This window comes from Pinus tabuliformis, chromosome Q (assembly GCF_031772625.1).
Source record: "Pinus tabuliformis cultivar Carrire ecotype Pingquan chromosome Q, CPIR1, whole genome shotgun sequence".
NCBI classification, from domain to species: domain Eukaryota; kingdom Viridiplantae; phylum Streptophyta; class Pinopsida; order Pinales; family Pinaceae; genus Pinus; species Pinus tabuliformis.
Window position 1 is genome coordinate 738929178 of NC_142296.1, and position 24965 is coordinate 738954142.

General features: G+C 38.4%; 1 protein-coding gene across 1 annotated transcript in view; it reads left to right on the top strand.

Moving 5' to 3' along the window:
- Positions 1-24677, top strand: part of LOC149221657 (V-type proton ATPase subunit a3-like) — a 197485-nt gene extending 172808 nt beyond the window's left edge. Inside the window, exons 13-18 of the mRNA XM_089385171.1 lie at positions 21902-22108; positions 22261-22444; positions 22695-22778; positions 23398-23591; positions 23690-23749; positions 24111-24677. Of these exons, the coding sequence (XP_089241297.1) occupies positions 21902-22108; positions 22261-22444; positions 22695-22778; positions 23398-23591; positions 23690-23749; positions 24111-24315 (934 nt within the window). The 3' untranslated portion in view covers positions 24316-24677. The remainder of the gene's footprint in view (positions 1-21901; positions 22109-22260; positions 22445-22694; positions 22779-23397; positions 23592-23689; positions 23750-24110) is intronic.
- The last annotated feature ends 288 nt before the right edge of the window (positions 24678-24965 follow it).

Genomic DNA, 24965 nt, shown 5'->3' on the forward strand with positions numbered 1-24965 from the left:
ATAATCATCAATGCTACAATCATCATAATACCAATAGATAACATACATAACCATTAGTGTTATCTTTGTTGTAATATCAATGGAGAACATACATAAACATCAAAACCACTAATAATGGAGTCGTGTGTTTGGATCCTCAACCTGAGGTCCTCAAAAATAAAGTGTGGGCCTTAGGGATAAATAAATGTTAATGTCATATCACTGTCAGTGGACTGGAGCGGGGCACTACATACATCCCCTCTTAATACTAGACTTCGTCTCCAAGTCCTTGGAATAGCTAAGGAAAAATGTGATGCATCTCTTCGGTGTCCTCCCAAGTAGCTGAACTAGGACTATAATTGTCCCACTGGACCTTAACCTGGTCCATTAATGCTCGGTCCTCTAATCAGTCCCAATTGAGAGGTGTTCTGCAAGGTCTTCCGTATAAGTATGCAAATGGCGCCATTTTGATGGAACTTTGATAACTATTATTTTAAGCAAATTCCACGAGGGGTAAAAACTCTTCCCATCTCTTTTGTTGGTCCATCACATACATCCGAAGCATGGCTTCGAGGATTTGATTAGCCCTTTTTGTCTTCCCATCTATCTCACGGTGGTAAGCAGTGTTGAAGTTCAACTGGATTCCCAAGGCTTCTTGGAAACTGGTCCAAAACCTTCCTGTAAACACTGCTCCCCTATCAGATATGATCTTCCTAGGCACTCCATGCAATCTCATAATCTCATCAATAAAAACTCTAGCTATTTTTGATGCCTTATATGTAGTCTTAACTGGTATGAAATGGGCACTCTTGGTCAACGTGTCCACCACTACAAATATGGAATCATGTCTTCTTGAGGTCATTGGTAGTCTCATAATGAAGTTCATTGATATAACTTCCCATTTAGATTTTGGTATCTCATGGGGTTGCAATAATCCTGCTGGATGTTTGTGTTCAACTTTTACTCGTTGACACTCTAAGCATCTTGCTACCAAGTTTACGATGTCCTTCTTCATCCCTTTCCAAAAGAAGAGTGGTTTCAGGTCCACACTCATCTTCTTAACACCAGGGTGTGCCATGTATACTACGTGATGTGCTTCATTCAAGATTAACTGGCGTATATCTTCATTCGGTGGTACATATATCCTCTCCCGAAATCGTAGTAGGCCATCATTATCAAGGGAGTATTCTTCATATTTTGGGACCCTCATTTCATTCCCCCTCAAACTTTTGCTAACCTCCTGATACCAGGGGTCTTTAAATTGTAAATCAAGCAATTTCTCCCTCAATTTTGTCTTTAAGGGAATCGCTGAAAATATCCAAGGCCTCCTACTTAAAGCATTAGCCACCTTATTTAGCGTTCCTTTTGTGTAAGTGATATCAAAATCATATTCACTAATTAGCTCAGATCATCGTCTTTGTCTTGCATTTAAGTGGTCTTGAGTGAATATGTGTTGTACCCCACAATGCTCAGTCGTAAGATCAAACTTCATTCCTTCAAGGTAGGGTCTCCAAATCTTTAGTGCATAAACAATTGTTGCCATTTCTAGATCATGGGTTGCGTAGTTTTCTTCGTGGGTTCTAAGTTTCCTTGATGCGTAAGCTATTACCCTTTCTTCTTGCACCAACACACAACCCAACCCTTCCTTGGAGGCATCAGTGCAAGCCAAAAATTCTTGTTCCATATCCAACACCTTCAAAATTGGTAATGTCATTAATAACACCTTTAACCTTTGGAATGCCTCTTCACATTTTTTCAGTCCAAATGAATTTCTTGTTCTTTCTTTGGAGCTCGGTAATGGGGCTTGCTATCTTTGAAAACCCTTCGACAACTCTATGATATTAGCTTAAAATGGTCAATTAGATATTAGACTTAGGCATAGTTATTTTATCTTTTATACTTTATTTCACTTTACTGTATTTCTTAAACTATCCCACATTCATAAAGTGGATTGACTTGACTTGTTTATAATCTTATAAAGGAAAGCTTTCATTATGATACATAATATACCAAACTATTTCAAGTTGTCTTGGTATTTTTGGTTGTCATGCAAGATTTTTCATAGGAAAAATAAATTAACCACCATTACTACTTTCATTTGGACTTCACCTTTATACTAAATATGTTATCTTCACTTGAGCATTCAAACACCTATGATATACTCTAAGAAAATGATTGACCTCCTTAGGCCAACTCTTCCAATTTATTTTCTTCCTTTGGGTAAAATTCTCTGCCTCTTTCTCTTCATTGATTAAAAATGACTACTTTTTGAAATTTATAACCTCCATCTAACATCCCCCTCTTGTGGAAAAGGTGATTCCTCTACCTTTATAAGGTAACACCTATTTGCACACCGTACCTTTTATGTCCATTCCTTTGCATACTAATTTTCCAACCTTTAAAAATAAATGATATATTTTCTCGCTAAACAAATATAATATAATATTCCAAGTGGAGGAAGGAGATCTTTGTACGAAAGGCGGAAGCGTTTCAGAGTTAGGCGGAGGATCTCTGCGTTAGCTATGGCTCCTTCTCGCGTCGGCAAACCCTCTGGAGATTCCAAGAAGCCGGAAGCTGCGCGATCTGCTTGGGCCATCTTCGGAGCACAGAGAGTAAGGATCATATGTTACCTACAACAGTTAGGGAGTATAAGGAAAACTGAGGCGCGAACTTGCCCAGATCTGGTGAATACGGGTCTCCCACAAGAGGCGAAGATAGCCAGCAAATCTCTGAACGGTACAAACGGGTCGGATGAGTTTATAAAATGTATATGGATCGGCCATATGACAGTCTGCCCCAAGGCCGTAGCCGCCAGCGAGATCATGCTTGATGGGGGAGCTGTCTCCAGCAATAATGGAGCCCTCAGGACAGAAAATCGCAGACTCTATCTAAGGTATGAAGGAAAATTCCATTTCATTGTATATCATAATGCTGATCTGTTCTATTATGACGCCGATCTGGACACCCATCTGCCATTGAGCCCTGATGGGGTGTCATATCCATCGCTCTGCGACACCAAATACAGATCGAGTCCCGGGCTGTTAGATCTAGACCATCTTGTGGCAGATCGACCCTCTGGGGCAACATTTATCTTGATCCAGGGTAATATGCACAGATCGAGCCTTGGGCTATTCGATCTAGATCCTTGCATGGTAGATCGGCCCCATTTCAGGTCAGATCTGGAAGCCCAACCACTGATTAGGGGAAAGCAAAAGTCGCAGAACAAAATCTCGGCATTAGATCCGCCAAATACAAGATTTGGATCCCTGGTAAGAGGATACCAAGTATTTATAAAATTCCTTGAAGGAAAATCGAAACTAATCTGGGTAAAAGAAACTGATACTGTTAAGCAAATGCAGGAAATTATAATGCAACAATTGGGATACCCTATCAGATCACAAAATCTGATATATGGGGGCAGAGCGCTTCAAGATTCAAAACACCTTTGGGAATACCAAATTGTACCCCTGTCAACAATCATCCTCAATCTGACAATAAGAGGGGGCGCATCCATTAATGGCAGGATTCCTAACAGGGCTGAAGGAAGTGGTACTGGTTCAATAGGGAAAAAACCAGGTAGCATTTCCTTCAAAAACATCCTACAAGGGAAAAACACAAAAGGAGCAGCACCAATTCAATCAGGTATGGATGCCAGGCCATACATTGTGGAATAGCTGAATCATACCCTAGAATACAACATAGATACACCAGAAATAGATGAGCACTGCATTACATATGAAAGAAAAGCAATAATATGCAGATTTAACTGCTTTTGGCCCAAACCAATGGATCTATTCGATTGGATCTTCACGAACTGGACCATGCAATGCGAAATACATCTCTGTTCCAAAGGATTTTTCATAGTAAAATTCTTATCAGCAATTGACAGAGATATAGTAATACAGGAAGGACCTTGGTTCTGGGGATCCACAGGGCTCTTCATCACACCTTGGTTCCCAGAATTTGATGCAAATACAATGGTCATTTCCAAGATGCCAGTTTGGGTGCGACTACACAACCTCCCAATACATCTCTGGAATGATCAAGTACTAGATGGAATTGGAAATACTATTGGACGCTACATCAAAATGGACACCCAGCGAATGGAGGAACGAATTTATACTTTTGCACGAATACGTGTGGAAGTAGACCTCAGCAAAGGCATGCCAGACCAGATTCAGCTGAAGCATAGATAGAGGAGTTGGACACAGGTTTTAGACTACGAAAATACTGCTTTCAGATGTCGAATATGCAGACAAACTGGACACCTTCAAAGCACGTGTCCAGCAGCCAAAAAAGACAACCGTAGAAAGAAGAAAGCAGAAAAACAAGCAAAGGGAGGGCAATTCCCCCACCTGCTTCAGATGACGAGGAGGAAGAAGAGATGGATTTTGCAAACCCCAACCAGACCAATCAGATGAACAAAGAACCAACAACAGAAGACATAAATCCACAGGAATATATAGATACAACACTGGCAAGTTTAACAGATACTATGGATATGGGCAGAAACAAACGCCAACACATATCAGACTCGTCAGACTCTGATAAAGACAATCCACAACTTGTGGCTGAAACCGCACTAGCACTTATAACTCCAACAGAGTCACAGGGGGTTTGGAAAAAAGTTGAGAAGAAAAAAGGGCGAAAAGTCTGACTTTTCCCCACCTGTACAAAATCATTTCTGTGTCACATGTTACTTCTTGAATCCATACACCCTGCGCGGTGATGAAGTATCTTTGCATCTTTTCTGAGCACCATTTTTGAAATCTATTTATAGCATATGCTGGAAGGCATCTACAACATGTAATTTTTCAATAATAATGAAAGATTACGATTTTTCCAGGGGAAAAAGAATGATATATTTTCTCTATTGAATTATTCATATGCAATTTTAGTTCATCTTAAATATCAATTTCAAATTATTTACATATCAAAAATTTGCTAATCCTTGTCTTCATGAATAGCTCGAATGGACAATTTATCTTTTGAGTTTGGTAATAAGCTTACACTGCATTTGGATCTCCTTGTGGTCATTTCTAACTCTCTTTTACATATACTTTGACAAAATACATGTATTTTAAACAAATTTCACCTTTAAGGGCCTTTTAATTTCTCATACTAAAAGGCATTTCCATTTTAATAATACAATCAAATAGATTCTCAAATCTCTATCTTTTGTTGTAGCTAAAAATCCCTATATTAAAGTGTCTTTTAGAAAAAAAAGAGTTGAGAGTTCATTAAGGTATTAAATCTTCTTCCATTGTTCCCTCATTTTGTTTTAGGTCACATATTACCAATTATGTTTCTTTTCCTTTGATTTCGAAGTCTTCAATTCTCCTCAATGTCTATAACTAAAGTAGTTGGTCTCAATGCAAATGCTATACCAAATGGCACATTTACTGGCTAGCAAATTCTAATAACAAAACAATCCAATGGTACACAAGGTAGAGAATTTACAATAAAAGACCACATACAAAAACCTTAATACCTACTCAATAAATTAGTGACCATAATTTCTATCTATTTGTATCAAATTAAAGTGCTATTTGAAAAACCTTCCCCACAACCTTTTTCTAAATTGCTCTTTCTCACCCCTTCCCTTCTCATTTTATTTTCTTAATTCTATGCATTAGGACCTCCAACACGCATTCCGGAACTCCTTACCAGCATACCCAGACCTCTGTTCAGCCTACCGTCGCCTCCTTCGCCGTAAGAAGCACCTTTTCATTGCCCATAGGAGACAAGTTCTTTCTACTCTCCTCCTTCGCTCCCCTAAAGATTTCTGGGGGACCATCCTTTCGGCGCTCACTTACCCCAATCGACCTTGATCTTGCCTCAATGTTCTCTCACACCTCCCAGCTGTATGACATTCCTGGGCAGCCTCTGATTCAGGTTACTTGCCCCCCACCTCCTGCCACCTTTTCTCCGACAAAGATATCAGAGAGGCAATATGGACAATGAATAGCAGCAGGGTAGTAGACGAAGAAGGCTTCCAGGCAGAATTCTTCAAGCATGGACTTCGCCCCCTAGTAGGTTATCTGGTGAACCTTTTCAACCAGGTGGTTCGGGATGGATTTCTGGATGGTTGGTCACACCACATTATCTACCCGATCCACAAGTTAGGACCTACTTCCGACCCCAACAACTATAGGACAATCATGGTTGGGCACACTTTCTCCAAGCTATATGCTACAACACTCCACATGACACTCTCCCATTTCCTTGAGCAAAGACAACTCAGGGCCAAGGGCCAAGCAGGATTCCGCCCAGACCACCAGATGATTGACCACATCCTTACTCTTCGTGCAGTGATCGAGGAGGCTAGGCATCGATCCTCTAAAGTGTACTGCTGCTTTGTAGACTTTCGAAAGGCCTTTGACTCAATCCCAAGGGAAGATATTTTCCAGAGGCTAAGAGAGATTGGCATTTCCTCGACTCTCTTGATAGCTATCATGCACCTCAATGAGGTCGTCCTTGGCCATCTTTGCACAGTTGGAGGAATGTCGGATTTCATTCGAAGCACCATTGGAGTCAAGCAAGGATGCCCCCTTTCTTCTACTTTATTTGGGATCTATATCGATGATCTTTAGTCCTTCCTCTGGGAGCATATCTAGGATATAGATGGGTGTCTTCTTCACCAGGTCTTGATTTCCATCCTCCTCTTTGCAGACGATATTGCTCTTATTGCCTCCTCCCAAGAAGGCCTTCAGAGACAGCTGGATGCTCTTACAGCTTTTTGTGACCGGAGGCATCTAACTGTGAACTTGGGTAAAACCAAAGTGATTATCTTCAATGGAGTCAAGAAAACCTCGGACTTCCACTTCTTATTTAAAGGAGAAGAGATCGAGATTGTTAGCACCTATACATATTTGGGAGTTTAGTTGTCAGGGCCTCGCTTCAGCCTGTAGCCAGCCCTTCAACCTCGGATCAACAAAGGGTATGGCTTCCTAGCCCTTCTAGAGAGGCAATGTTTCTAGCACCATTTCCAGGACATCTTGTCCAAAATGAGCATCATGGACACTTTGATTCGCCCCACAGTGCTTTACAGCTTAGAGATTTGGGGTCCCTCTCTCCTAGAGTCAGATTGGGCTTTAGCGGAGCGGGTCCAGACCCTCCTTTTGCACCATTTCATTAGGTGCAAGCAGACAGTTCCTTAGCACATCATTCTAGCAGAGTTTGGGGCTTAAGATTTCCGCCTAGAGGTGATATTTAGGTTAGTGTCGCTCCTGCATAGGCTCCAAGGCTTGGCAGACGCGAGGAAGGGTCGTGACAGATACCCATACTTAGCATATTGCTCCTCGGAGAACATCGCCCGTATGCAGACAGGCCAATCCAAATGTTGGTACACTAGTGTGACAGAGCTTCTGGAGGCTTCAGGAATCCAGATTGACCATCTCCCTCCTTTTCAGTACTCTCTGAATGCTCTAGGCCACCTCCTTGCCAATCAGCAAGAGCTGAATAAAATCATTAAGGAGGATATTTACAGATGATACATTTAGACTACATGGACCAATCCTCCCAATGGGTTGCATGTCCAAAAATGGCCTTCTACGCGGAGCATTGCCTAGAGATCAGGGATGGGCTCATCATCAAACCCCAGTACACGTTCCAACATTGGATGCATGCCCTTAGAATCCCCCTCGGGCAGCTCAGCGTTGGGTCTCACAAACTCCGGGTGGAGATAGATCACCACATCGATAGGGCAGGTAGGATTTTCCAGCTCTGTCACTTACAGAAGATAGAGACAGAGACACACTTCATCTTCGGATGCCCTTCTTACTACGAGATTCGAGGTTGTTTCCATTGTCTCTTCAGGTGTTCTCAGACTTTGACTAGCTTCCTCATATATGTTGATCTGAGATGCCTTGCACTTTATCTCCAGGAGGCCTTCAGATTTCAGGCCCGTTTTCTTCAGCCCCCACCAGATTGGACGCCACACAGAAGATCTCATACTTCTTTAGGGCGCTACCATTAGCGCGGGGCACCAAAAGAAACATTGACCGACCCACAAACACTGAGACCAGATCAATGCGGTCCTAGGGGGGCCGACCCACCAGACTGCACTAGTGCTCCTGGATTGGATCCACCCCTGGGAGGTGCCCTAGAACCTCCAGGCGACAGCAGCGACAACCCAGTATGCCCACAGGACAACAGACTTTGACAAACTTCTCTCAGTTTTCTTCTCTCGACCTCGGATGTTAGGAGTAGGAACTGGAGAGGAGACTCCTTCCCTGCTTCTTCTTCTTCTTCTCTTTCTCTGCTTCATCACAGTACGTTGTTTCGAAGCCGAGAGCTTCTAGCTTCTACATTTACATTTATATAGATTATAGATGTATTTTCTGCTTTTTAAAAGAAATGTTAAAGGGGACCGTTTGGTCCACCGGATTGGCATGATGTAATCATTGTAACCGACAGTCCCGTCGACCTATTATGGTCATTTGTTGGACATTAATAAAATTATCTTATCTTATCTTATCTATTCTATCCTTTAATAATAATGTGAAATTGGTTATGTTTCATTTTTTTCAAGAACATGAAACATCAAAAGATGCTCTACTCTAATCTTCCAATGAACTTTCAAATGTGGATTCTCTTTCACTGAAATAATTGACTATAACTTCCTCATATATAAGCTATTAATTTTGCATCATTCAATGGAGAAAAATCAGGAGGAAAATGGATCAAAGAAATGTGAAGAGTGATTATCGGCATGTGGGAAATTTTTGGCCTAATAAAAATGATGAATATCTAGCTGTAGTATACCAGATATCTCAAATTTTCCAATAAATTTTTCCGAGTTTAATAGTTTTTCTTACTGAGGAGTTTTGTCAAACATCTTGTAAACGTGTGGCTGTAGGTGCATTTTCTCGTGTTTAAATTTAAATGAACATGCACAGTGGGTAACACATGCCAAAGAAATACTTCAGAGCAATATTGTGTGCTTAAAGCTAAACCAAGAAATTCATATATCACCCATACAAGTCTGCATACCCATAACTTGAACATAAATTGTCTTTTTATTAATCGTGGCACAAGAACACACAGTGGGCAAAAGGAGTAGAACCTAGTAATAACTCAGCAATGTGAACTTCAACATATTGAGGGAATTATGACGTGGTTCCAACAATACACTATTAATGGAAATGACCTTCAAGATGACTATAGCTCGTGCCCCTTTCACGTAGAAATATCAGTTTGTGCAAAGAAGGTTTATACCAGCCTCTAAATCAGCTGCCAATCAACCTCCTCTTTCATATTCAGCCTCACTTCAAATTTTGGTGATTAACTTCAACATTATATGCTTCAATATATCAGTCCTCTCTTGGCAGCTCCAACAGAAGAAATCTTCAGAAATATCAGTCCCAGAATGACTGTGAACTTGGCCTTTTCCCACAGATATATCAATCAACAAATATGCTATGTATACAACCCTTTTGACCAGCAATTCGTGCTTCAGGAAGGCTGGCTGTAGCTTGTCCCAATGACTAATAAACTCACCCTAGAATTGTCTCCCACGAACAACAACTAGAATGGATACTCCTAAAGAGGGATTAGACCTCCCTTAGTCATCTATTCGACCCATTGTTAAACACCGGCTCTATACTAGAACTTTGGCACTTACAACAACGCTGAACTTGGCTCTCTTCCACAAGAATCTCAACCTTGGATTTATGGCAATGTTTGGCCTTCAAGAATGTGACTCTAATTTGGCTCTCCAACTCCATTGAACTCAAGTTGCAATAAATATGTAGAAAGCCCAATGTTAGAAGATAAAATCAACTAGTAACATGGTTACCTCGAAGACATCTATCATGGATATTCCCTGAAATAAATTAGCTAGAGATTTTCATCATATTCCAGTGGCTTCTATCATTCTCTGGTTGTCTTCGTACATTATAAGAAAATACTCATGGCTGAGATTCACGAAAGTGAAGAAGATTGACTATGTTTGGTTGTGGCAGACCAATTAGCTTTAACAGATAAATGATTCTGAACTTTTTATGCTGAATTTATCGAACGTCTGTCTTCCTTTCTGTGAATGAAAAGCTTTAATGTGGATGCATAGTAGTACTGTCAATGAAAAGTTTTACTATGAATGAAAGTCCTTCTGTGGAAGATAAGTTTTTCTGTGAAGACTATGTTGTTCGGTAAATGAACGTTAACCTGCAAATAAATGTTTCCTGTGCATTGAATAATGTAGCATTCATCGTAGAGGAAGGGTCATTTGAGAAGAGAAAATAAGAAAAATAGTAGTTAGAGTGAGGTTAGTCACTCAGGTCAGGACTCAATGAAGAATCCTTACCATGGGAGCAACAATCATACTCGATTGGTGAGTCGAGGGGCAGTAGAAGCCTTGGCGGAGACTTAATAATACACAAGACCAAAGTGTAAAGTATAAAACTCTTAGACTCTACATTAATGGCAGTTTACAAATAACAGAACATTCTCTATATGCCATATAATTTGGAAAACAAGTTTGAGGGTTTGTAATGCATTATGGTAAACCAAATTTTAACCAACTCGAGCGAGGCTCGCTTGCATACTCCATGACCTTATACAAATTCATAAAACTCACGAACAGAATCGATTGCTGAACGCAACAGTAAGCAAAGACTGAATAATATATTCATAAGAAATAATTGTAGACAAGTCGTTGCTAAACCAGGTTATTATTTACATTCCAGTTAACCAAAAACTGGCATACTCAAGAACGATATCCAGCAGAGAGAAAAAATTCATATATTAATAAAAATAAACAGTTACCTAAATTATAAGGAGTCCCTGTAGTAATTTGGGAGCAAAAATTCATATATTAATAAAAAAACAGTTACCTAAATTATAAGGAGTCCCTGTAGTAATTTGGGAAAAATGAAGAGAATACTGTTAAATTACTCAGGCCCTGGGCCACTCTACATGAAATTTAAACAAGATTATAAGGAAAATCGTATAGCTAGCTGAATTTCCTGATAATGAACAGTTATTATAATTCATCCTAAAACAACAGACAGGGCCGTGAGTGGCCAGAAGAAAATGGCTAGAAGGCAATTTTATAAAAATCAAGGACAACTAACGAAGCTTTAAGAAACCCTCAAGGAGGAAATTCGATCCAGAGGTAAGAGGCCTCTAAAAAAACCTGCGAAAAGACCGAGGAGGATTAGATGATTTTTATAAGAGAAAAACAATTTCTCTATGGCCTGCGGCTATGTCATAAATCTGCCAGAGAGAAAGAGCCTTCAATGAATATATTAATGTGCCACAAAATTAAAAAAAAACCTTGTGAAACCCTCAGTATGAAGCTAGAGCAGCCTTGTGGCATTTGCAGCCCTCAAAAATTGAGCTTAGAAAGTAGACGGCTATGAAAAATGTAGAATTTTCTCTTTCAAATTCTTCAGAAATTCGCTTGAGTTTATCTTTAGAAAATATGTTTCAAAGGGTCAATTCTTTTGCCCAGAAAATGATGGGGAAACCCACAAAGAAGAAAAATCTCATCTTCGCAGTTATCTTCCAAACCCTCACAGCTATACCTTGAAACCCTTCAAGAAAATTGATTTTGTGATGGTTGAGTTAGACGGCTCCCTTAACGGTATTCTCCAGCTTGACTCTCGCAATGAACAACGAGGGTTTCAATTTAGCTTGACTCTCGCAATGAACAACGAGGGTTTCAATTTAGCTTGACTCTCGCAATGAACAACGAGGATTTCAGTTTGATTTGTTTTCTAAGAAAGAAAAGAAATGGCAATTAATTCCTACATGTTTAATATGGCCCTGCAAGCCAAGACGGTCATAGCCCCTGGTCTCCTCTTCTCGTTTCCATAGAACATTATGTCGTGCTCTTGGATAGCGATCTCGTTGAGTATTTTGGCCGCCTCACCCAATTTTAGCCCTTTGATAATGCTTCTGTAGTGCCCAACTGTCTCGGCGACCTTTGGAGCTGCCTGTTTGATGATTCAAGAGAGTTAGGGTTTCTTCCAAGCTATTTGCAGGTGAAAAAACTTGGGTCTATTGAGATGCGCTAGTTCTTCGGCTGGTCATTCATCGTGTATCTCCGTGGATGGTTGCTACAGAATGGAACACAACCTCCAGCCGCTAACGTGGAGCCTATTAGAAAAACATATTTTACCTTGGTTGTATCGAGGGTTTGAAATTTAGTAAGGAAACTGCATTTTAAGGGATCAGGTTTATATCTATTACAGCCTGAACAAGTGCATTATGGCCGTTTCTTACCGGCCATAGGTGGGATTCTTGGCATTTAGTGGCAATAATTTCATGTGAATTGCTGGCATTGGTGAGTGATTTTAACTTCTGCTTGGCAGTTATCATGTGCTAGGCTTCGTATAGCAGAGTGAAAGAACTTCTGCTTCACAGTTATCATGTGCTAGGCTTCTTATAGCAGAGTGAAAGGAGTGTTTCAAAAGTGTAGTAGATATTAACAAAACTAGTCACTCATGCATAGGCCCATAGGTCTCAAGGGTTCAACATATGCTCTAATACGAAGTGTAGGGACTAACCCTAATTTTTTTTTTTTGGTTTAATGCTAAAAATTCAACCATAAGGAAAATAGCATTTGGAACCCAAAAATTATTAAGCATTATATAAAACTTTTCATGAATTTCACTTCATTGAACATATCATCTAATTTACATACATTTAACTAAAACCATAAAGAAGTCATAAAAGAATATAATACAACATAGGTACCGTTCACCAGAAGACGAGATTCAAACTTGACTTGCCGCTACTTGTCTTCCTTTGTTGTCGGTCGCCTCTGAGTGTGAATGTCGATGTGCTTGATCCGAATGCAATGACCCACCGGTTGACCTCCCAGCCTACTCCTTGGGTACTCTCCTTCCTCGCGGACCCCCGAGCTGCAATGGGGTTGTACAATAGAGGAATGTATTAGCTGGTAGAGGAGAGCACTCCTTGGCTCAAGAGTCCCCTCTCTAAAGTCCTCTACCTCACCAAACTCACTATAGCTCGTAGTCACTAATCTAACATAGTCTCATCCATCCAACAATAGGGTAAAGAAAAAGTCCCTTCTCCCATGGCTTGCCCCTTCTTTTATAGGAGTCCTCATAGGTGACACTTAGAATTTCATGCATAATTAACTATTTTTGATAATTCAATAGTTTGATTATTCACTCACCCATTTGTCACTCTCTCATCAAGGATCTCCAAAATTATTTACTTAAATTTTAATTTAAAAATAATATTTTTTCTCACCTCAACAGGATTCCTATTTCTTCTCCTAGCTGTCTCTTGATCCCCTTTTTTACTCTTAATTTGTGTTTATTACTAAAGTCAATTAATGACTCAAGATTTGATCCCCTATCTACTCCCTAATTTAACTCAAGTTATCTCTTAGATGGATATTCTTATGTTGGTTGTTGCCACATGGAGGTTCTCTACATTTCTCCAAAATTTAATTTATTAATATTATTTTAATTCGCCATCTTCTTTTCTTAATTAGGTTTAACTATTTTATGATTAATCTTTATCCTTACATTTATGTCCCTCTTTCCCCATTTTACCTAATTAAACTACATAATCTACCTAATATTTTCCAACATGGGGAGGGTAGAGTTTTTAAGATAAAATATTTTATTTCTTCGTATGATCCTCTTAACCCAAGTTTTATTCTTGATTTAATTACCTCGGTTTCTAACATTATTTACCCTTGATGTAAATTTACCTAGTTTTCATTTCTTGATTATATTTATTAATTTATTTATTTTTAATGATTCCAAGGGTGCCAAGTTTGGTCGTGCCCTTCAAGAACTTCCCTTGAAGTTCCAAGGGTGCCACGCCTAACAATTTATTTGTGATGCCAAGGGTGCCAAGTTTGGTCGTGCCCTTCAAGAACTTCCCTTGAAGTTCCAAGGGTGCCACACCTAACAATTTATTTGTGATGCCAAGGGTGCCAAGTTGGTCGTGCCTTTTAAGAAATTCCCTTGAAGTTCCGAGGGTGCCACGCCAGTTGCCCTTCATGCATTCAGTGGCTACGAGGGCAAAGTATAGGTGCAACAACGGAGACCACTATCATCTCTTATATTGCCTGCTATAGTGAGACTAATAGTGTCGGGGATCAAGGAACCTGCCTTGATGCGCGCCCCCCAGTAAAATCCTCATGAGCAACCCAACTTTGGGACCTGCTCTCATGACATCGTGATTTTCAAGCCGAAGGTGTTTCAACCTTTCCTGCCCAAGTCACAGCGGGAGTGCTAGTGGGTGAGATTAGGGACACTGCCCCACCCCTCCCATGTAGTTCCATTCAATTGTACAACCCCATCACCCATATGTGAGTCATTCGGCCAAGCAACTAATCTGTGCCTGCAACCACTAACATATCATCAAAAAACATATATAGCAGGTTTCAAAATTGACTTAGAATTTCAAAGATAAAAAAATATAAATTTTCATCAAACCAGGTGTCGTCAACTTGTCGTATGCGAGTGCCTCTGATGGTTTCCTACCATAATCAATAATTATCAGTAACAAGGTTTCTCAGTGTTAGTCATTGTCATAATAGCATCATTAGCATCACTTAGTCATTCGCGTCATAGTTCATTGTGAACCAAAATTAATGCAAGTAGGTAACATAGGGAACACATCCATGATGGCTATCATCATCATAATATCAATGGAAACATACATATCCATCAAAGCTATCATCATCATGATATCAATAGAGAGGATACATATCCTTTACTGCTATCATCATCATAAATTCAATAGAGAACATGCATAACCATTAATGCTACAATCATAATAATACCAATAGAGAACATGCATAATCATTAATGCTACAATCATCATAATACCAATAGATAACATACATAACCATTAGTGTTATCTTCATCGTAATATCAATGGAGAACATACATAAACATCAAAACCACTAATAATAGAGTCATGTATCTGGATCCTCAACTTGAGGTCTTCAAAAATAAAGTGTGGGCCTTAGGGCTAAATAAATGTTAATGTCATATCACTGTCAGTCGACTAGAGCGGGGCACTACAATGAGTACATAACTGCTCATATTTTGGTTTCCACCAAATTGCTACTCATTGAATTTTGGTTCTGATGATCTCAACCCCAATAATCTTTAATAGAAACCTGAGGAGCAGCTTACCGTAGTTCTCCAAATTAATGGTTGGATATTTCTCTTGTTGAGGTGGTTACCTTGGCCGTACCTTTGGTAGTCTGTCTCGTCCTTTGGACAAGGCTAGTGCAACTATGTCAGTTGGATCTTATTTTTTTCATGTAATTGACAACTATTGTTATCAATGTCTCTTGTAAAAAGTGTAAAATTACGATAACCAAGACGCCATCCTTTTCACAAATTATTCAATAAGAGATCTTATGTATGAATGAAATTGTATACTCTTACCAGCACATGAGAAAAATGGTAAAATCATATTTTGAATTTAACGTATTACTTGTTCAAGATATGGTCATTCTTGCCAGAGTTTGATAGAACTTCGTCAAATATTGATGCAACTCAGTCGATCACATTTGGGGCAGCAAGTTTTTGACGCATGTATAAATTCCAAGCCATCAACATCTCCAAAGGCTATCTCGTAGGAAACAGTTTTATTGTAAAAAATGATCAAAACATTATCATTCTCCTATTTGTGGTTCAGTTTGGATTCATTGGTGGGATCCTGTTGTGCAAAGGACAATACAATTCCTTTGAGGTTGGGGGAGAATGATAGTTGGGAGTGAAAAGCAGAAGAGTGTCATCATAGAGAACAATTAGGCCAAGATAGGAAGCAACTAGAGATTGATCTTTAAAAAAGCATTGGATCAGAAATTCCTAGTGCTTCGGAGGATATTTGAAGAATACCGAGCCAGAGGGCTGAGATAAACTGTGATAACAATGGAGGAGATTTTGCATCCAATATTTAAAGCAAAAGCATAGTTTGAAGAGATTTTAATCCTTAAAGATCAATATGGAATTCAGAAAAATATGAGAAAAAAATAACTGGATATTTTTATAATAACTTCCAAATGATCATTGCCTTGTATCTGATACTAATAGAATTAAAGCAAAGGAAGCTATCAGGCATTTATTGTTGCATATGCATCTTTCATACTGAACAGGATATGGCAGAGGGCGAATCTCCAAATCTGGTTAACCTCCCTTGTTACTTTTATAATTGATTATGGTTTGTGATTAGTACTGTCCTCTCAATAATGTATCAGGAAGCACTGGGAGTAGATCTTATGTGATGCAATTTGAATGCATGCTTGGTCAAACTTGTCTCCAAGGGGTCAATAAGAGAAATGGTGGGAGGATTGAGAGTTGAGGCCAATCCCTGCGTCAATATCTTAGATCAGGTATTAGCTAAAGTCTTACCTAGAGAGATTACGTCTACTCCAAGGATATCCATCCTGCTTAAGAACAACACCTATGGTATGTGTGGAAGCATCCGTCTCAATATCAACCCACTATTCTCCTAGAATTTTCTATTTTTCAACAAACCTTAAGGCTGGACAACATAAACTATCTGTGCCTAAAGTTTGATGGGACTCACAATAGTGAAAAGCTCGACTCTTGGATACACAATTTGTAAGCTTAGTTGAAAGTCATCCAAAGGAGATAATAAGGTACATGAGGATCATGTTCACGAGACCGAGTATCATCAAAGACCTGATTAAGAGCATGATAGGTATAAGTAGAAGCTGAGGTAAATTTGGTGTAGCCTGGGTGGTTGTGACAAAGGAGTGTCATCCTTACCACCCAAGTTCAATTCCTGCAAGTGACATGTTGAACTTTTAATGAATATATTGTTGTAACGACCTTGAGCCCTATGTCGACAAATCCTCAAGCTTCTACAAAATCTGGTTTACCTTTGACGCCATCCTTGGAGTGAGGGGAAGTGTATTACACAAAGAAAGGGTAGGTAGTAGAGGGCTCCACCCAAAAATTCCAGTGTCCAAGGTCGATTGCGTTAAACATAAAATCTCTTTCAATTTGTTTGTTTTTTTTTTTTCGAAAACCAAAATAAACTTGGTGTTAAATGTCTAATTTAATAAACTTGTTAGACTCCCTTGTTCTACGTGTTGGAGTATGAACATTTCAATTATATATATGTTTGGAATAATCATTATTGTGATCACTTTATATCATATATGTTATGTGACCGTGTAGAACTAGATGTTGAAGTTAGGGGTTGGGCAGTGAAATCACCATAACCACTTAGGGTGTATAAATTGCAATGTTCCACCAAGTATAAGGAACATGGGGATGCAGAAATGCATCTTTGGGAATGTGTAGAGACCAGTCAAGTTTTATTAGATGTCAAGGTGCTTTAACACACAAGACCCTACCCCTGATATTAAATAGTAGAAAATATAAATTCAAAATTCTATAAATAATTTACTTTTAAATGTATAATTAATTACAAATTTATGCAAATGAAATAGTCACATCCATGATCCAATTGGCAATTACCATTTTGAAATTCATATTCTAAAAAGGAAAATTATTGTTTCTCTCGTTATAAAATCTTCAATGTTCGATTCAAAATGAAATACAATGATACATGATATAATTGCTCCAAGAGAAGCGAGGCGCATTTGAAAACCTAGCAATAAAGGGATTGTAATGTCCATCTTCTCCATCCCGTCTTTAATGTTACATCGACATATGGCAGCCCAATATAATATTTTATAGAACACTAAAATATAGTAATAATAAATTTAATGTTGTCTAAATAATAAAATCACACACACACACACACACACACATATATATATATAGAGAGAGAGAGAGAGAAGTTAAATCATAGCAATGATTGGAGGAAGAGAACATGAGGCAATTTTCACTAGAAAGCATTGTCACCCAACAAAAGTGGGTAACCCATAGCAAACAATTTTTCTACTCATTTGACAAACAACCTACTAATAGCCCTATTATGAACCACAAATGGCTTTACATTAGAGGTTTCCACTTATGCTTCAATCAGTGCTCCCATCTGGTATGCTTCTTGAAGGAAGGTGGGTCATCTATCGAAAGGCACATTAACCATTTTTATAGGCATGTGCTTTCATTTAATGTTTTGAGGCATACTAATATGGATCACAAGTCAAGATGGAGGATTGACCACTCTTGATTTTACCTCTGTTCCCTTGCTTCACCTGAGAGGTTATCCTTTATACTTAGTCTAGTGTGACCTCCCCTGAGGTCCTTGCTTTAGGAGGGGCACTTATAGGAGGCATTGATTGAAGTGGCTTGCCAAAGGTACTTCATACTTACCGCACTCCATGCTTCCTTTATTATCCACATCCATTCTTTGGGTTGATTGTCATTTTTCATTAGAATAACCACCTTCTATCCTCATCTTTGAGTTAGGGTTGGGAAATTTTCCCTAAGAGGTTGATGCAATTGAAAGAATGATAAAAGCATATGAAGCTGCAACTAAAGAAAAGGAAATTGCAAAAGATGGCTGAAACATAGTAAGCACGTAAGCAAAAGCCTAGCATGAGCTATACCCACCTCATTAGTCAACACCCAGTTCCTCAGCATTCCACGCTACATCTAAAGGAATGCTTGAATGTCCCAACCTCGATGAGCGAGAAACTACTACATCTTTGAGGGGTATTGGAAAAGCATAAAGCAATCTTGGTCTTCTAAGCTCTACAAGAAGAAAGATAAATCATTAAAGTAAAAGTGCACCAGAGGGGTGGAAAAAAGTTAAAACAGGCCGAGGAAAGGGGAAACTCATGCCTTCACGATTTCTCCCTCTTCTCATTATAGTACTTGAAGATGTTGGATCCTTTGTAGTTCGTTCCATTGCTATGGAAATCTTCCTTGAAGTCTTGCGCACTCCATCATCATCATTATCACATGCACATAAGGATTGAAGGGTCTACCTGTGATATGTCCTTCCCTTGGGGGTTGGAAGCACTAATAGGGCTAAAGGCATAATCATCCCTAAAAAAAGTGTGGTAATGTGTTTACAAATCTTGAGCTAGAAAGACATTGGAAGGCAAGGTTTGTGTGAACTATTTTGTGTAGCCCCAACGTCGCCTCCATGAGGACGCTAGGATTTAATGAGACTCCGTATGGTTGTATGCCCCTTGCGACACCTTCAGATGATGAAATGTTGTATTAGGATGCCAAGGCACTGGCTTGTTTGATAATGTACCCAGATGTGCCCAAGGCACCCCCAGGTTGGCCTTGACCCTATTTGATGGACGCTGCTTTGTTCCAGAGCCCAAATGAATCTGTTTATTCTGAGATGACTTTGGGAGGGTTAGTACATCATGCCTATGTCCCAACGCTTGCCTTAGAGCATGCTACATCATCCCCACATGCATTAGAAGGGTGACGTAAGCCGTCTTGGAGATGATGTCATGGTGGAGGATTTCTCTGTAGATATACCCATGTACTTTGATAATTTTTGGGAGTGAGGAGCACTCATGAGCCTCTTTATCACTTTCTTGATGGAGATTGACCATTTTGAGAGAATGACATATCATGGGGAGCCTTTATTCCCACACATGTGGGCCATTTTGATGTATTTATCCTACTTGGAGGCTATGTTGCACAAAAATTCTAGGAACCTGGCATTTTAGGATGTAACTGTACCCGAAACCCATTTCGGGATGTATCCGTACCCGAAACTCCGAAACTTGACAATCATGTAATCACCTATGACAGAGAATATAGACTTGGTTTTCCTTCTAAATTGTCATCTATGGGTCTTATTCCCTTTTTTCTTGCAAGATAATCTGTTATTCATTTATTTAGAAATTTCTTTTTATATATGTAAACATATTTGACATTTTGGATGATGTTTCGGCTGACATTTCTAAATGTACCCGTTTCGGAAATTCCGAAATGTTTCGGTGCTTTGTGCAACTTAGTTTGGAAGTAATCTTATGGTTGGCCTATGACCTTTAGGCCTACTTGAATGCTCAAGTAAACTTTTAGAGCATTTGCTTGTAAATCAATGAAAAGTGACCTAGTTACCATTGTATAAATAGAGGGGTATCAGGTTTTATTTTGAATCATCACACCTCACAACACTTCTATCTCTTAAAAAATGTGCACTAGCTCTCTCATTCTTTTCTCATGGATGCAAATGTGATCTTCGTGGAGTAAATTGTTATGGGAGGCATATTTTTGCATGAGGATGACTATCTTGGATTGATGAAGTGGTTCTAACTTCTTGATTGAATGGTGTAAGTTTCTTGCTGTTTTTCTTCCATTTTGCATGCAAATTTTTGAAATCAAGATTTCATTGTGCCATATTAAAAAGTGCAATCTTGTTTATTATTGCTTTGCAAATTTAGTCTTTCAAGAATCCTTCGAAGGAACTTTGTGTATGCCTCCTTTGATCTTAAAGTGAGTCGCTAGAGTTTGTAATTGTGTTCAGTAGAGATTCCTAGACAAATCTCTAAGAGAGAGCTCACATTGCTGGCTCTGGAGTCTGGCATACAGGTACATGAAAATGTAAGACAACTGATATTTTGTCTTTGTTGGAACATTTCTTTGCAGGATCTGAAAGTAAATTACATTTTTGAAGTTTTGAAGGTTGTAGTTTCATGGTCAAGTATGAATGAAGTTGGATTACTGGTTTTACCCTCCTAGTTTTTTATAACAAAGAAGAGGGTGATGATGAGACTGATAAAGACAATTAAAACTACTTGTTTTTGTTTTCAATTAAAGGTCTCTAGACAAAGGGTACAGATTTTGGAGTTCTTATCTCACTTAATTGTCAAGGTGCATCCAATAGAATTCTACCTTCAATGCAAGGATATGTAAGGATGATGGAAGCCCAGTAGAGTTGGAAGATTGTCTATGTGGATTTGGTGGAATTTTGCCTTGAACACAAGGACGTGTGAGGGTTATGATGAAACTGATAAAGACATTAAGATTAGTTTTTGTTTAGCAACTAAAAGTCTGTAGATAAAGGGTACAGAGGTTGTAGTGCTTCAATTTATTGTCTAGGTGAATTCTATAGACTCCTACCTTCAACGCAAGGATGTGTGGATGATGGAAAATCTAATAGAATTAGAAGATTGTCTGGGTGGATTTGGTGGAATTTTTCTTTAAACACAAGGATGCATGAGAGTGATACTGAAAACCGATAAAGAAAATAAAGACTTGTTTTTAGTATCAGCAAAAGGTCTTTAGACAAAGGGTACATAATTTGAAGTACTTGTACTAGTTTGATTTATTGTTGAAGTGAATCCAATATAATCATACTTTCAACACCAAGGATGTGTAAGGGTGATGGCAATCTAGTAGAGTTGAAAGATTTTCTAGGTACATAACCTGGCTATGATCCTAGAGAATCAATGATTACTGTGTTTTCCTATGCATGCTTCAGTGGATAGGGGTAGAGCTGCATGCAGTCTTCAAAATTTGTAGTCATCTTTTAGTTAATGAATCTCTTTGTAAAATCAAAGACAATTTTTTGTTTGTTTGTTTGTTGAGTTCTTGTATTAAGGGGGATAAATGTTGAGAAATATTATGTGCAGTAAGGGGGAATATGGAGGATTAACACTCCAATAATATATAAGTTAGGAATAATGTGGTCACTTTATCTGATGTATCATGTGACCATTGTACAATTAGATGTTAAGGGTTAAGTGGTTAAGCCACCATAACCAGTTTCTATAAATTTTAGCGATATGTGGTGTAAACAGGTGTGAAAAAGGCTGCATTATTTAAATGTGAACCATAATTTTCTATACCTCCTACAGTAGCCTTTTCCTCCTGCGACAATAAATATCCCAGGATTAATTCTGTTTTCCTGTCTTTTACATGACAGATAGTGGTGCATTTGGGCCGGAAAAGTGTAAATGTAGTTGACTAATGATACAAATTCCATCTTGTTAATGCCGTGGTGGCTACTTTCATGCTTTTCCATCTTTTTATGTTGATAGTCGTTGGGTTTCTTGCAGTGATGCTTATTCAACAGGGTTGATAAAGGTTCGTGAGGCCTATCCATTTGGAGTTGATCCGGTGTGGCACGGTAGTCGAACTGAGTTGCCATTTTTAAACTCATTAAAGATGAAACTCTCTATTCTGTTGGGAGTTACACAAATGAATTTGGGAATTATTATGAGCTATTTCAATGCAAAATTCTTTCATAATCCACTGAATATTTGGTGAGTTGTGAATTTGTGATTCCTCCCATTTTCTGATTTGGTTCGTATTCTTTTAAAATTTCATTCTCTAGAAAAACAATCTGTTCGTGATTTGTTTTATGGTGGAGCTTTATTTGAAATTTACATGAAATTAAATTTTGAATATTTTTCAGGTACCAATTCGTGCCCCAGGTGATTTTTTTGAACAGCCTGTTTGGCTATCTTTCGCTCCTCATAATCATTAAGTGGTGCACTGGTTCCCAAGCTGATCTTTATCATGTCATGATATATATGTTCTTAAGCCCAACTGATGAACTTGGTGAAAATCAACTTTTTTGGGGTCAGAGGAATGTTCAGGTAAATTTGTTGGTACAAATCGACAGTCAGTAGAGATTTCCTTATTTCAGATGAACTTGTTTGTACAAATTTTTGACAGTCAAAAGAAGTTCAGATACGATTTCATTGCCATTGGATATTTTCTTTATTCTTTCACAGTTTCAACTTTCCCCTTTTTGATATATTTCAACGATACTATATTTCTGGATCTTCATTTCATGTCATACGTTTTTCATTTGGCCCCCTAAATGTTTTATATTATTGTTATCAGATGGTGCTACTACTTCTGGCACTTGTTGCAGTGCCTTGGATGCTTCTTCCAAAGCCTCTGCTTCTCAAAAGGCAACATGACCAGGTACATTTCCAAACCATAAGGGGATTTCATCCATTTTGCAGCATATGCATATGGTGCTGATTTCTGTCCCTTTCTGTAGGGCTTGCTTGATTTTTCTTAATAAATGGTAAGGACTAGGCATTCCTAAAAGAAACTGTATTTCCTGCCTTGAACGGATAATGCAATTTGTGGAATCTTGTAGTAGATAGGCTTTGGATGTAGTTAAGAAAGTATTAGGAACTCGCTATTCAAATTGAAATAACTAGTGGTGACACCTTCCTTTTGGGGCCTTTAAGTACAAGACTCGGAGTATAAAAACAGTAAATAGAAAGTTAAGAATGTATTAGGAACTGCTTATTTCAAATAACTAGAGGTGACACTTTCCTTTCGGGGCCTTTAAGTACAAGACTCTTCAGAATATAAAAACAGTAAATAGAAAGATCGCTGCCAGCAAATTGCTAATCTGATGAAAGGATTTAGACCAAGTGATCATGTGTAGATTAGTCAATTTGGTTAAGTGGATTTCTTCCCTTCATTTGTAGAGATTGGAACACTTACAATTCTTTCAAGTTGTTTGGTCTTTGTTGAATCACCTCATAGTATTATCAATTTTCATGTTTTATTAATTTTGATCATACAGAGGCATCAAGGTCGTGGGTATGGCATTCTTGCAAGTTCAGACGCTGATTCTTTTGATATGGATCATGATCTTGACTCTGAACATGAGGAATTTGAATTTAGTGAGATTTTCGTACACCAGATGATACATACAATTGAATTTGTATTGGGTGCAGTCTCCAACACTGCATCTTATCTTAGGCTCTGGGCTCTTAGGTATGTTTATATTTCATCTCAATCGACTAGTTAAATGTTGGTTCTGGTACATATTTTGAGTTCATTTAGCGAAACTAACATGCAATGTTCTCTCACAGTTTGGCACATGCAGAGTTATCAACTGTGTTCTATGAAAAAGTCCTGCTGCTAGCTTGGGGGTGAGTACTATTGGAATATTTAGTGATTTGAGATGTTTGTTGTATCAGTGTTGGCATCCAGTAGTTTAGTTTGAACTTCGGCTTTTTCTTTTTGGAGAGGAGGAACTGACGTCATAGATAAGCATGGTATATAAGATAATGAATAGTGTAAGATATTAGATGAACGTCTTTCTCTGTCTATCAAGCTAGATTCTAATTCCAGTTATCCCAATCATACTGTAGTGTAAACTTCTGTTTCTGTGGTTTTTACATACTAAAATAGGTTGTAATGATGCACTCATCCTTGTTAGTATTTTCTTGTGTTGCATTAGGCTATTTCTAAATGTTCCAATTATAATGCACCCTCTGCCTATTTGTGCAGATACAACAACATCTTCATTCTCATTATTGGGATTATTGTGTTTACATTTGCAACCATTGGTGTATTGCTCGTGATGGAAACTCTTAGCGCATTTCTTCATGCACTACGTCTTCACTGGGTTGAGTTTCAAAACAAGTTCTACGAGGGAGATGGTTATAAATTCCAACCTTTCTCTTTTGCATTACTGGTGGATGAAGATGATTAGTATCTGGTTTGTGGTCTTCAAGTCTTTGGGTTGGGAACTTGGTTCATGTAATCTATTATTTAACGATAGCAATCATTAATCTATTATAATTCAATTATTGCCACTGCATTTGCAAATTTGAAGTTTCAATTTTGAGAATCTAAAAAATTAAAGGCATTGTTGGCTCTAAGAGGTTTGTTAGCTTTTAGCTTTCCCGATTACAATTATCAAACAAGGCCCTCTTTCAGCTGAGTTGTGAATAAATGGATGTGAATTGCATCAAAACTTGTAGCATTCTTTTTACATGTGAACCCAGACTCGTTGATAGATCAAGTCTGTTGATTTTTTAATGCAATTGAACATATGCTTATCACTGAAGTGTAGATTTAGACTCTCCTTGTGAGTTGGATTAAACTTAAGCTGTTCTGCTTTAATTCATATATTTGTTCCTCAAAGGATGAAGGCATTTTATTGTTCGTGAGAAGGCAGGTGTTCTTTTAACTAAGGATGAAGTATCTTTCTTGAAGTTTGGAATTTGTTTTACAGGTCTGTTTTGCTTTTTTTCTTTGTGAAGGTTTGTTATGACTTAAAGAGATGAGTTAGTATTATGTTTATGATAGCATTACTTCGCAAAGCAGTGGAGGGTTGTACCTGTAGGAACTAGATTTTCT